The 15,311-nt window shown below is 41.4% G+C and overlaps 1 protein-coding gene across 1 annotated transcript in view; it reads right to left on the reverse strand.

The window, feature by feature from the left end:
* The window catches only part of RCL1 (RNA terminal phosphate cyclase like 1), a 60,679-nt gene that overhangs the window by 32,559 nt on the left and 12,809 nt on the right, over positions 1–15,311 (reverse strand). The window contains 2 exon segments of the mRNA XM_047767686.1: positions 6,389–6,564; positions 9,863–9,934. Coding sequence (XP_047623642.1) covers positions 6,389–6,564; positions 9,863–9,934 — 248 coding nt within the window.

The raw sequence follows: 15,311 nt of genomic DNA on the forward strand, positions 1-15,311 counted from the left end.
ACTGGCTTCTCTAAGCCCCTTTTCCGCCTTTACAATATCACACACCTACCTTATGAGTCATCGTGTATGACATGCATCATGCAAAAAGCACCAAGAAACTGCTGCACTCATGGCGAAAACAAACTGAGACCTCTGCTCATTCTTACAAGTAGAAACGCTATGGGGGGAAAAAATAGCTCTTTTTTGTTTAATGTTTACAGCTGGTGGCACTCTAGGCTAAAACAAACCAAATGAAATATTCAGCCTAAGAATCCTATCTAAGAATCCTGCTGACAGCCCTCTCACAGGCAGTTAAAGGTGGTGCTTCTACAAGGAAGTAGGGGGTGGGGGGTGGGGAGGGCAGGGACAGCCTCAAAATGAATGAAGCAACACAAAACCCCAAAACGCAATGACAACATCCACAGTTGATGGCAAGACTGTGCCAAGTGTTACTGTTACCTCCTCCTCATTCAGAACTCCTAGGAGGCCTGGGGTCCTTCCTTACTCATTTGTGGATTACTCACAAAGGATAAGGTCGCATTCATATCACCACTATCTAACAAATCAGTGCATGTTATTTCAATGGCAACTTGGGAAAGAAAAGTAATCCCTTGTTTGTTCCCAAAGGAAAAAGAGATCTTCCTCACCTGTGTGTGGGCTGATCCTATAGCAGGAGGCACTGAGAGCAGGCAACACAAGAAGAGGTTGTAGGGAAAAGCCCCAGTCCTGGTCCAGGCTCTGTATCTAGTTAGTTGTGTGGCCTCAACCAAGAAAATCTCAACTGTCTAAATCTCCTTGTCTCTAAAGGAAGGGGCTGAGCCTGACTGTCTCCATGTTGCTACCAACTCTAACATGCTAAGATTCAACAGAACTATACTCCAACAGTTTATGGCAGAGAATACTCCCCAACCAAATATTTTCCTATCAGAAAATTCACCAGAGGTAGGCTTGACCTATGAAGCCTAGGGACATGCTCAGCACGGATCAGGTGGGGCAGAAGCAGTTACCAGGAAAAGCCATTAAAGATTAGCTAATTTCAATTAAATATTAAAGCTGCATGCAATCATTAAAATATGCACTTGGGATTGCCAGAAATGAGAACTCAATCTAGGCTAGTACAAAGGGCAGTTGGGAAGAAGGCCAAGCCAGACTGTGGAAAAGGTAAGGGCTGCAAGGATGCAGGTTACTCTGCCCACTTGACCCTTGGAACTAGGCAACCTCCAGCTCTCCTGGGAAAACAAAGGCAAGAAAACAGAATATCCCTTCTGGCTGATTCTACCTACACCTGCAGAGTCATAAAACTTGACAAAGTCATACTGACTCTGAGGTCAGCCAGGAGACAAGTGTAACCCCAGTGTGGTCCCGTCTCCTAGGTCACTTTCCATCTGACACAGACAATAGGCAACTCAGTGCAGTGGGACAAGAGCTAGAAAAGCAGTTGTGGGCCCCACTCTGCCTTTTACCTGCTCTAAGACACAGATACTATCTCCCCACAGCCTTGGCTTCCTATTGTATAAAGAAGGGCTGGGAGTTCCTGGTATGGCTCAGCGTTAAGAACCAGGCAGTGTCCGTGTGAGGACTCGGGTTTGATTCCTGGCCTCACTCAAGAGGTTAAGGACCTGATGTTGCCATGGCTGTGGTGTAGGTCCCAGCCATAGCAACTAGCTTGGGAACTTCTATATGCCACAAGCATGGCCCTAAAAAAAGACCGAAAAAAGAAGAAAAAAAAAAAAAAAGAGGGGCTGGACTGGACATGTTCCTCAGCCTCCGGGGTTCCACATGCTGTTTCTAGCGGAGTGGGGGTGGTCTGCAGGTTTTAAGGGAAACTAATCTGCCACTATGTGGTCAGAGAGAAAAGCAAAACTCTGACCCAAGTGGAACTTCACGGCAAAAGCGTCACCCTCACAGAAGTCAATCAACAGGTAAAAATATGATCAAATCCACACCATTGAAAAAAAAGGAGAAGAAACCTGCTCTTTAGTTACCTGGTCTAAAACAGTGACAGGAACACACACCTCATCTCAAGAATCAAGTAAATATGGATACAGACATATGTACACCTAGAACAGTGCCCAACACACAGTAGACTTTACTTAACTTCTTTTCCCTTCCAAGACACTACTGAAAAGGAATAGACTCTTCACTCACCATCTGACCAGCTTGATGGCACCAGTAAATATCAACTGGGGGGCTCTGGTATCAAATCACTGAGATTCCAAGGAGACCTTGCGGAACTTTTTCTCTCAAAATTTCTTCCCAGGAGTTCCCATCGTAGCTCAGCGGAAACGAATCTGACTAGCATCTATAAGGATGTAGGTTCAATCCCTGGCCTCGCTCAGTAGATTAAGATTCCTGCATTGCCATGAGTTATGGTGTAGGGTGCAGATGTGGCTCAGATCCCACGTTGCTGTGGCTGCAGCATAGGCCAGCAGCTGCAGCTCCAGCTCCAATTCAGTCCCTAGCCTGGGAACCTCCATGTGCCACAGGTGCGGCCCTAAAGAGATTTAAAAAAAAAAAGATTTATCCCCATTTCCTATCCTTTTGCCTCCAAGGAACAATGTTTCTACCTCTTTATAAGGTTCATTCCATCACTTCAACTTTCAGTCCTCATCCTTGCTGGATGCCTGCAAGAGTTTGCCTTATTAAATTCCACTACCCCTTTTATTTTAACTCTTTCCTTCTCCATTATAGCTTTGCCGTAGTCTATAAGCTGGCTTCTCAGAATTCAACTCCTGCTTGGCTTCTGCAAATGCTTCTATCTCCACAGTCACAGTCTCCAGCTTCTCTGCCCCACTCATACCTTACACACTCATTCTTCTTCAAGTTTCTCTCGATTTAAAAGTTCCCAATGGGGAAATCCCTTGTGGCTCAGCGGGTTAAGGATCCACTGTGGTCACTGCAGTGGCTCTGGTTACTACAGCGGCACAAGTTCAATCCCTGACCTGGGAACTTCCACATGCATAGAAATGCTCCCCCCACCCACCCCAGAACCCAATCTCACCATCTCAGCTCTTTACCCCTTTTTTTTTTTTTTTTTTTTTGGCCACATCCATTGCACGTGCAAGTTCCCAGGCCAGGGAATGAATCTGAGCCTCCAAGCTGCAGCTACAACCTACACCACAGCTGCGAGAACACTGGATCCTTAACCCAGTCCACTAGAACAAGGAGCAAACCCACACTGTGGCACAGACAACCCAGGAATTCCTTCTTTTTTTTATTTTGTTTTGCCCAACCTCAGCTCTTAAGGAATCATCCTATCTAACCTTCTGGAAGAATCTCTAACCTCCCATGGTCCTATTTCCTACTCATTCTGGAGCTGTGCCTGTCCTTGCACCCTAATGATACTGCTCTCTCAATGGTCAATAAACTCCTCACTGTCAAATCTCCCTGCTCAACCCTAATGCAATTTCTTGAAAAGACTAACTCTTGGATTATCCTGGGCTTCTCAGAATTCAACTCTTGCTTGGCTTCTTCAAATATTTCTATCTCAGCAGTCACTGTCTCCAGATCCTTTGCCCCACTCATACCTTACATACTCCTTCTTCTTCTATTCTTAGTCTCTGGGACCATGGAGCTAAAACTCTACTGCTCACAGAGGCCAGAAAGGGAAGTTAAATGAATGAGGAGGTCTGCTATGACCTGTGTCCAACTGAAGATCCCATGCCTTATCCAAAGACGGCAGGTGCTACTCAGCTCCACCCCATGGCTGTCATGGAAAAGCCCTTCAGTGCTGCCACACCGACCCACTACACTGTAAACTCTGGAGTTTCAAACATGAACAACCAAGTCAGATACACATACGACCAGCACACACTGCAGGCCAAAGGAAAAACACTAGGGGATTAAATGAGGCAAAAGCCGCCAGTATTCAACCTTTGCACTAGCCAATCTCACTCTCCTAGGGAATGAAATATCAGGAGCTAAGAGGCTGATGATCTATCTCTGAGACTCCAGACAACAGTTTCCAGCATTCAACTGGACATCCTCTATGGATATCCCACCAACATTCCAGGAAGAGGACCAAAATCAAACACATCATCCATCATCCCACTACCATTTTCCTTTTCCCTGTGTTAAACTCTTCTGATTACGATCCTTCCAGTCAACCAGGACAGGAATCATGGACTTACTTATGACTCCTTCCTCCTATCTCATCTCCCATTAGTTATCAAGTTTGAAGTCTTCCCCTCCACACTGCCCTTGATATCAGTCCCTACCGTTTCCACTTCCATCTATGTAATGTTCAAATTAGTTGACATCTCTGCAATTCATTCTTCTTTCAGCTCCAGAGTTATCTTCCTAAAACATGACTGACTCTGGCTTTCCTTCCTCTTGAAAGTCCTCCCCAGCCCTCAGCACTTTCCTTGTGCTTCTATCAGAGCCCAAGGGTCTTCTTCCTAGCTGTTTTCATGATGACCACCCCCTGAGGCCAAGCTCCCTAAGGGCAGAACTCATCATAGTCAACCTTGTGTGCAGAGTAGATGTGGACATAAACTGATGGGGAAACCATACACTAAAGAGAAAGCTCAAAATGAAGAAGCCACAGGCTGAAGAAGTTACTTTTTATCCAGGATTAGGTATATTTATTGTATCCTGGGCTGTAGCCAGGTACTAATAACTAAGGTCATTTTAGTCATACAGCTAGCAAAAGCAGACAGTCCTTCAGCATAGAAAAACAAAAATAAATTTAATACTCTGCAAAAGAATTAAGTATTATTTCTGGGGAATTCCTCAATTAATCGTTGTTACTGTTAATACGTTAAATATGTAAATTTTAATATTGCTGGTGATAACACCTTTTAAGACCACTGGCAATTATAGAAAAAGAGTACGAAACTGGTACACATGGCGCCAATGTCTCCTGTACATTTCAGGGCTTCTTCCCAATATTCTAAGCACCCTCCCCTCCACATCTCAATCTGAAAGTATAGAGGTCTCTTCTCATACTTTTAACTGAAGGACCCATCTCCTAGACTCTTCCAGAAAATGCAGTGAAAATGTAATCATTTGAAATTATTTTAAAATTCTGAACAGTTTATGCAACATTCCTATACAGCTAAGAATTTAAGATCTTGCACTATACTCAGGATCCTGGGTACATAATAAGCTCATAGAAAAGTTTATGAACTTGAATTCCTAAGAATTGGGGAAACTATGTTTATACCCTGGTAAGTATCTTGGTGAATCCAGGAATCTCTGCTTTGGGGTTCTCACTGTACCACTTAATTGGTCTTCCCCCATTAAATAAGCTACACACTTCACACTCTGCCTCAGAAGCCACCCCTTCTGTGGTCTTGGTCCAATGTCTGCAGAGGTGAAGACAAGCACCCTCAGTGAGGACTTTTCGCCATGGCTCTCAGCCTGAACATAGCTTCTCTGGACAGCAGTAGTGCATCCAAAAAGTATGGGTCCTTGCCTCCCTAAGGCAGGCCCATTCTAATCAACCAATCTCTCTCTCAGACAGACGTACAACAAAATCCAACCCAGACTGACATTAAGATGCTTGCAGTGGCCACAATCAACATTCCTGCTATATATTAAACAATCTACACATAGAGAAAAATTAGAAAACTTAATAAGAAGCTTCTGGTGCCTACAAACTAGCAAATCTCATATACACCTTCCCTGTCCTTATGCCCTTTTGCTAAATCTGCAAACTCTTCTCGGAAGGAGTCCTTAAAGTTTATGGTTGAAGCCTAAATCAAAATGATTTTTTTTTAATTTTTATTTATTTATTTATTTTTGTCTTTTTGTCCTTTTAGGGCAAAAAGCATGTGGAGGTTCCCGGGCTAGGAGTCAAATTGGAGCTGTTGCTGCAGGTAGCCTACACTAGAGCCACAGCAATGAAGAATCCAAGCCTCATCTGCAACCTATACCACAGCTCACGGCAACGCTGGATCCTTAACCCACTGAGAGAGGCCAAGGATCGAACCCGAAACCTCGTGGTTCCTAGTCATATTCGTTTACACTACGCCACGGTGGGAACTCCTGAAATGATGCCACAGTGTAGGAGATATCATTCTCTGCCTAAAATTTTGGTCTGTTGCCTTCCAGTTTCAACTATCACATGACCTTATGAAAATTCCACTCTCATGCACCCCAGCCAACAGAGCCATATTTCATGTCAACCATGATGAGACTGCAAGCATCTGTTCTGAAGGTTCTTAAGACATGACAATGAAAGGCACCTTGACAAATAGTAACAATCATCACTGAATCTGATGATTCTGAATCTTGGCTTATCTGCCTTCTGGAGTGATTAACCTCTAAATTTCAAGGTAAATAACAAAACAAATACACTCAAGAATAAACCTGTGCTTTATCAGGAACTGGTTTCTCAAAAGTCGGGTTTTGACAAAAGACATTAAAAAAAAAAAAAATCACACCATGGTGTGGCCTCACTACTCACCGAAGGGTCAACCTGGTCATTGGTCACTCCTCGCAGAACTATTCTAAGCGGGTGCTTCATAAATGGAGCCAGACAAAGAAGACCTTCCAGATAATAGCCAATGCTTCGAAGGATGCTGCAGTCATGTTCCACGGACCCGCCATACAGGAGGCCAGGCTGATAATATAAGGTTGTTCCTTACACCGGAGGAAACAAAGTCAGCAGAAAAAGAAACTTAGTATCACAAAGGCAATGAAGGCAGTGAGTCCCAAGGGAAAGTCTGGCAAGGGCATCCAAGACAGTTCGAAATGCCATTCGTAAGAGCCCACACGCTCCACTCCAAAAGCTGACTCATTACTGTCAAGCCTCTGTAACAATAATAAACTGAGTGTAATTTAATAAACAGTAATAAATTAAACCCCTCCCTAGGCCATCTGAACTGCCAAAGTCGTGGCAGGGCACAGAGGAGATATCCTAATAGGCACCCTAGTCTCATAACAGCACACTCTCAGACAGTGCCACCGTGTGGGTTTACAAATGATGTTCTGAAACCATCATGCCAGCAATCAGCTTCTTTCAGGCCCAGGAAAGGAGGTGGCCCACAGACCACTCTTACCAAGCAAGGTGACCAGAGAAAACAAGTGCTTTATGACACTTACTTCCATTAACAGTAGCTATGTTAATTTAATAGTAACAAATGAAAATATCCAAAATTACTGAGTAGTTTGGGTGGAAATTATTTATTTTTCAAATATTCATATCATCTAAAAAGTTTCTTACTAGGTTTACACATTGGAGGAAAAATAAAATAAATAGATGAATCTATTTCATCATTCAGGTGTGAATAAGTGAACATAGTATTTTAATTTTTTGAATTGAAGTATAGGTAGTTTCAGGTGTATAGCAAAGTGATTCAGTTATACATACATATACACTTATTTTTTTCAGATTCTTTTCCCTTATAGGTTATTACAAAATATTGAGTATAGTTAGTTCCCTTTAGGTCCTTGTTGGTTATTTATTTTTTATGTATTAGGGGTACAGGTTAAAGCCAGACTCCCAATTTATCCTCTCCCCCTCACCCTGCCCCTTTCCCCTTTCCCATAAGTTTGTTTTCTATGTCTGTGGATCTATTTCTATTTTGTGAACATAGGATTTCTGAGGCCCATAATCTCTGGCCAGTATCTTCCAGCACAATTTATCAATAAACAAATTTAGAGGAAGGTGCTATGTTTAGTCACCAAAAGGAAAGCAGCCCTCGAGAGCTTCATAAAATAAACATACATTTTACTGTATTAAAAACCAAAACCCAGGAGTTCTCTTTGTGGCTCAGTGGTAACAAACCTGCCTAGTATCTATGAAGATGAGGGTTCGATCCCTGGCTTCACTCAGTGGGTTAAGGAACTGGTGTTGCCATGAGCTACATGCAGTGTAGGTTTCAGATGCAGCTTGGATCTGGTGTTGCTGTGGCTGTGGTGTATGCTGGGAGCTGCAGCTCAGATTTGATCCCTAGGCCTGGAAACTTCCATATGCCACGGGGAAAAAAAAAGAAAAAAAAATTCCTGGAAGTCGCCGTGCGGTGCAGTGGGTTAAGGATCCAGCATTGCCTCAGCTACGGTACAGCCAGAAAAGGAAAGACTATATAACCAATGAACTCAGCAAATCTGTTTATGCCTACAAATTAACTAAATGAGAAACTGACCAAATAATCAGAATGAAAGCTTCTATTCCAATTGGGGCAGGGACGATACCTAAGGTGGAAGGAAGCAGGATCATGTAAATGTCTTATTTCCCAATCTAAGCTGCAAAAGTGATTAGAAAATGATAGAATTACTTGCTCTCTGATTCACCAATTAAAAAAAAAAAACTGAAAAAAATTCCCTGAAATTTCAAAATAAACAAGCTAAAGAAGACTAAGGGAATCATAGCTTGCAAAGGGCACCTGATATTTTATGCCTGAAACCTATTCTCTGTGAGGAATGACTGAATGAAGCTACACGTCAATGAGTCTCATGGCCACTTATGATGGCAAGCTTGTCTTCTTTCTTAAGAGAGCCAACATATATACCACACATCCATACAATGGTATAATATATAAGGCCCACTGACATACTGAGATGGACCTGTATATGCCTGGCAAGAAAATTCCCTGAGACATCTGTGCTAATGAAAAAAGCTGGCTGCAGAACAGAAAAGCATGACCCTGTTCATGGTTTAAGATACAAAAGTATGGAGTTCCTGTCGTGGCACAGTGGTTAACAAATCTGACTAGGAACCATGAGGTTGTAGGTTTGATCCCTGGCCTTGCTCAGTGGGTTAAGGATCCGGGATTGTCGTGAGCTATGGTGTAGGTTGCAGATGCAGCTCGGATCCAGCGTTGCTGTGGCGTAGGCCGGCAGCTACAGCTCCGATTCTACCCCTAGCCTGGGAACCTCCATATACTGCGGGATCGGCCCTAGAAAAGGCAAAAAGACAAAAAAAAAATACAAAAGTAGGAGTTCCTGTTGTGTCTCAGCAGTAACAAATTCAACTAGTATCCATGAGGACACGCCTTCAATCCTTGGTCCCGCTCAGTGCTCAGTGGGTTAATGATCCAGCGTTGCTGTGAGCTGCAGTGTAGATCAACTTTGATCTGGCATTGCTGTGGCTGTGGTAAAGGTCGGCAGCTACAGCTTCAATTTAGCCCCTAGCCTGTGAACTTGTATGTGCCACCTCAGGTGGGGCCCTGAAAAAAAAGATACAAAAGTGCCCATGAGAGCAAATGCACATAAAGAAGACCAAGACACAGACCCTAAGCTGTGACCATAGCTGCCCCTGGGAGAAGGAATGAACACAGGTGAAGAGACTTTCACATTTTTTGCATATACCTGTATAAGCTTATTTTAAAAGAAAAATAAAAAAATAAATTCAGCAATACAACTACCTCAGAGAGTTTGCTGCAAGATTTTATTGTGACAACATAAGTTAAATGGGTGTTGAAAAGTTGTACGCAGAGTTCCCCCTGTGGCCCGTCGGAAACAAATCCAACTAGTACCCATGAGACTTCGGGTTCGATTCCTGGCCTCATTCAGTGGGTTAAGGATCCGGTGTTGCCGTATTGCCGTGCAGCTGCAGCTCTGATTCAACCCCTAGCCTGGGAACTTCCATTTGCCACAGTGTGGCCGTAAAAAGCAAAAAACAAAAAAAAAAAAAAAAAGAAAAAAGAAAAAGAAAGAAAAGTTGTATGTAAATGTAAGGCATAAAATATTTTCATTGTTTGAAAGAGGGAGTGCTTGTCTGTTCATCTGAAATTTTTGGTCTTTTAACTTCCTTAATCAAGTGAACACCTCTTAAATTGGCAGATTTCACATACCATGACCAGATGACTATTATCACAGTCAGGAAACCAAGTCTTTCCACCCAAATATAATATTTACACCATCAAAAAGAGTGAATAATAGAGGACTGTTTAAGTAACACATGTAGGTATTTTCAGGAACGGGAAAAAAAGTTTACCTGTTTGATTTATTTCAATTCGAGAACCATTAGTTATTTTGTCCAATAGCCTTATGAAGCTAGCTTCAAAATCTGTGGGGGAGAAAGAAAACATGTTAGGTTTCCAGACAGTACATCCCATCCAAGTAGTGCAGTGCAGGGTAGGTTTCTTCCTGCATCACATCTGGGTTCTTCTCAGAACCTGACGAGCTTCACTGAGCTTCACTATGGAATATGAAGCAGCTGAAAAGCACTTTCTAGCACATACATGTTTAGTAGAACTAGGAGAAACAATTTGGCTTTCATATTCCACAAAAATAGCAACTCTATCAGCACTGTAATAGGATATTAACTTCAGCAGCATAATATCCACCTGTTCTTCAGACCTCAGAGGTGTGTGCCAAAAAAATGGTGAAATGGCAGAAAGTAAGAAAGAGTTTTGGGGGCTTTTTTTTTTTTTTTGTCTTTTTAGGGCCACACCCATGGCATATGGAGGTTCCCAGGCTAGGGGTCAAATCGGAGCTGTAGCCGTTGGCCTATGCCAGAGCTACAGCAATGAGGGATCCAAGCCCTGTTTGTGACCTATATGTCAGCTCATGGCAATGCCAGATCCTTAACCCTACTGAGCGAGGCCAGGGGTCGAACCGGCATCCTCATGGACGCTAATCAGGTTCATAACCCTGGAGCCACTATGGGAACTCCAGGAAAGAGTTTTAAAGTCAAGTTCTTACTTGCTCTAGAATATCTGATAGGGAAGATTAAATCGAGGGCCACTTCACTTCTCCGTCTCAGAGACAGTAAGGGATTACTGTCTCTCCCATTCAACAAAGTGTCCCTCTCCTTCCTGTATCATCTTACTGATCTAAAGCTATCTAACACTCCAGTTTTTAATTCTATTACAAAGGTGCTTGAATATACAGTATTGTGCCACCTTTAGACTGGAAGAACAACATCATATATTAATAACAGGTTTTTCTTCATGGTAGGACTTGTGTGAATTTCATTTTCTTGTTTAAATTTTAATGTTCAAATTTGCTTCAATTACTTTCATGAATAAATTGTTATCTAAAATATAAAAGCTGGCTATTCTTTAAAAAATGAGGGAGTATATCTTAATGTGAAATGCAGGAAGAGGTAGAATGAAGAGTACAGGTCCTCTGTCCTTCTCCTGAGTTGATTTTACACACACATGCACACACACGCTTTAATTTCAACCTCCCTCTCATGAACAGGACAGAAAGACAAGTCTTCCGCCCTGAAGGCATGGTGACAGCCTGACGCTTTCCCAGTTCCCACTCCTATAATAAATTAGCAGAGTTTGCAAGCACAGACCTTAGCAGTCACCTAAACTGATCCCAAGGGTCAGCAGATCACTAAGCAATTCCCATCCACCTGTTCCGTTACTTAACATTGTCCCATAACTCCTGTCACAACATATTCTGCAATCTGTACAAAGAGCACTTGGCTAGAAGTCAGAGAAACTCCCTTAAGTCCAGAAACAAGGCATAATGGCTAGTAACAGCAGCTCTGTATGAATGCTTACCTTATTTAATCCTCATAAACCTCTCAGGAAGCATTTCCCATTTTACAGAAGGCGGAGGCCCAAGAATGCTGATTAGCTTGTCCTGGTTAAACGACTGGCAAGTGGCAGAGACTGGATTTGAACCCAAGTCTGCCCTTCTCCAAAGTCCATGCTCTTAACCACACCACGACACTGGTTTGCTTAACTCAGTTAAACCCCTCAGACCCGACATCTTCCTCTGCAAAATCATGGTACTTTTCAACTGTAGGCAGTGATTTACTAGGATCCTGAAGACAATTTAACAATCCCCAATCAACATGCATTTATTTATTTATTTTCTTTTTAGGGCCACCCCCAGAGCATATGGAAGTTCTCAGACTAGGGGTCAACTTGGAGCTACAGCTGTCAGCCTAAACCACAGCCACAGCAGCGTGGCATCCAAGCTATGTCTGCGACCTACATCACAGTTCACACCAATCCCAGATCCTTATACCACTGAGCGAGGCCAGGGATCGAAACTGCAACCTCATCGTTCCTAGTCGGATTCGTTAACCACTGAGCCACAAAAGGAACTCCTCAACATTTATTTTTAATGAAATCAGAACAAAAGAAACAATATCGAAATTATATAGTAAGAATACTGTTCATGAAATTTTAGTCTTAAGTTTTACACATATTTGTATGTATATAAGATTGCAGTATAAATAATATCACAAAAGTTCAGAAGTAACTCAACTACAAAACTGAACTAGAAATTATTTTTATGGTCTTTTCATACCAAAATATGCTTTTTAAAAGTAGGCATCATCTATAACACAATGCCACTTTCTATCTAAGTTTATAGAAAATGTAAGGTATTCTGCAGAAAAACAGAAACTCTTATTTTGCTCAAGCTTGCAGGGTGCCTAAATGGGAGAGAGGAACAAGCATTTATGAATAAAGCCCAAGATTATAAACCCTATAGCTTTTAGAGATTAGGAAAGAGAAGAAATCAAAATTACTTTGGAAGTAGTTTTTTTCAATCCACAAGGGCTCTCGAGCATGAACTACAGTTAAAAACACCCAACAGAGAAATACAACTAAGACAAAAACAGGCACCAAGAGACCTCCAGGCAGGACCAGCCCCAGATCACAGTAAACAGATACTTTAGAAGGAGTAGTTCAAAGAACCAAACATAGAGCTAGTTCAGAAATCCTGGCAACAGTGAAGATATAGCTCCATCACCTGGTACAAAAAAGTTCTTGAGTTCACCTAATAATATTAAAACAAATCTCAAACTTCATTGAGACAAGATGGGTAGGATTCCTTGCCTCTTCATTTCCTCTTCAAAACTGCTCCTAGGTCCAAAATTTCAGATATCTAACATTTGGGGGAAAGTTCCAAAAGTAAGCACAATTTTACTACATTGTTTAGGAATTCATAATTAGGTTACAAAGCTATGAAGAGAATCAACATGAAGACCATGACGGTCAGGAGAGGGGCTAACCAGCAGCAGAGGCATGGAAAGGAGTGGTGAATGAAAAGAGGCACAAAGGTGTGCACAATGTTCTAGTCCTTGACCTGGATGGGATCACAGGGATGTTCATTTTCTAAGCACTACTTTTGTGTCTTATTAATTTTTTTTTTTTTTTGTCTGTTTTAGGGCCAAACCCATGGCATATGGAGGTTCCCAGGCTAGGGGTTGAATCGGAGCTGTAGCTACCAACCTATGCTACAGCCACAGCAATCCTAGATCCGAGCCACGTCTGTGACTTATATCACAGCTCATGGCAACGCCAGATTCTTAACCCACTGAGAAAGGCCAGGGCTTGAATTTGCGTCCTCATGGATACTAGTCAGATTTGTTTCCACAGAACCACAACAGGAACTCCTTATGAACTGTTTGTTATTTTATTTCATATGTTAAACTAATGTGTACCATTACGACCTTTTATTTCAGGATTCCTTAAATTCTACTCTCATACTTAATGCCCTCCCTTCTTTAGCCCCTCAAAGAAGTGAGCTCATTTCCCCATAACCTCCACAAGACTTAGTGACAGTCATCAGCCTGACCTGTTCCTCACCAAGAAAGGCAAAACCATGTCTCAAAGAATGGGAATGAGAGAAAGAAAAAGATGTATATTATCTATACTTTAAAAACAGGAGCAAATCTGAATAAATGCTTTTAACTTAAAAGTATTATAACAACTCAAATTCTAGAAATACTAGTCTGCTTAAATAAATTGTGACACATCTACATATTAGAACACTCTGCAGCTTTAAACCTAATGTGATTTTTTTTATATACTGATAAGAATCATCTCCATAGTATACTGAGTAGAAAAAAGTAATCATGCAGATGGCCTTTGTGTGAAGAAAGGAAAAAGTATGTATTCACTTACTTATGGAAAAAACAGCCCTGAAAAGAAACAGAACAAACTAGCTACACTGGTTGCTTCATAGGAAAGGAAGATTGGGAAAGAGAAACAGACAAACAGAGAGAGACTCTGTAAACCTTTTTGTTCCCTTTGAATTTCATGCCATGTAAATGTGTTTCTAAAAATACATAAAAATCAAATTGAAAAATACAAACAAAGGTACTGCAACACAATTTAAACAGCCAATAAATACTACTCTCAATGGAGCTCTCACTGTGGTATGACAGGATTGGCAGCATCGTAGGAGTGCTAGGACTTGGGTTCGATCCCCGGCCTGGTATAGTGGGTTAAAGATTCCGTATTGCTGCGGCTTAGGTCACGACTTCAACTCAGATCTGATCCCTGGCCCGGGAGTTCCATATGCCGTGGGGTGGCTAAAAATTAAAAAAAAATAAAATAAAAAAATACTACTCTCATTACATAGCCTATGAAAGATCTTTATAATACTATGCAGCACTTATTTTTTTACATAACTACCTATTACATTAAAAAATTCTCATTATAGGGAGTTCCCGTCGTGGCGCAGTGGTTAATGAATCCGACTAGGAACCATGAGGTTGCGGGTTCGGTCCCTGCCCTTGCTCAGTGGGTTAACGATCCGGCGTTGCCGTGAGCCGTGGTACAGGTCGCAGACGCGGCTCGGATCCCGCGTTGCTGTGGCTCTGGCGTAGGCCTGTGGCTACAGCTCCAATTGGACCCCTAGCATGGGAACCTCCATATGCCGCGGGAGCGGCCCAAGAAATAGCAACAACAACAACAACAACAAAAGACAAAAAAAAAAATTGATAGTTATGTAAAAAGATAAATCAAACAAATAAAACAAAGACAAAACCTAAAACAAAGGGAATGTGGGAAATTCATCAAGTAATAAACAGAGAAGAACACTGATAAAGTTACTAGAAATTTTCCCCCAATATTTGGAGAAAAATAATTCTTATTATTTTACACATTACAAAGAACAAACTAAAATGCATAGTGTTGACTTCAATTTTAGGACACACAAGAGCACCACAAACACACAAAAGGTAAATTACGAGCTAACCTCATTTAATAAGGAAAAATGAAAACTCCTAAGGAAAATTTTAGAAAAGAGACAATACTTTTTTTACAAAACTATTCATTATGATAAAAAGGGTATATCCCACGAATGGACTGCAGATAAAACACAAGGAAAACCTCAACATAATTAAATACAAGATTAAAATATAAAAAATGGGGGTGGGGAGAATAGCATAACTAGCTTAATTGCTACTGAAAAGGTATATGATAAAATTCAACATCTATTTTTCAGTAAAATCCTGTTTCAAAAAATACAAAGAATGAATTTATTTAACATAATAGTTTAGATCTGAAAACAGAAGCCTTAAGAAGTTCAAAGAGAATTTCTTCATGGCCTTGGGGTAGGCAAGATTTCTTTAAAAGACCACAGAAAGAGTTATAAATTGAGCTACATCAAAAGCATAACTATCAATTATCAAAAGATACCATTAAGAATATAAAAAGACAAGACACAGAGTGGAACAAGATACC

The sequence above is a fragment of the Phacochoerus africanus genome, chromosome 2 (genome assembly GCF_016906955.1).
Source record: "Phacochoerus africanus isolate WHEZ1 chromosome 2, ROS_Pafr_v1, whole genome shotgun sequence".
NCBI classification, from domain to species: Eukaryota; Metazoa; Chordata; class Mammalia; order Artiodactyla; family Suidae; genus Phacochoerus; species Phacochoerus africanus.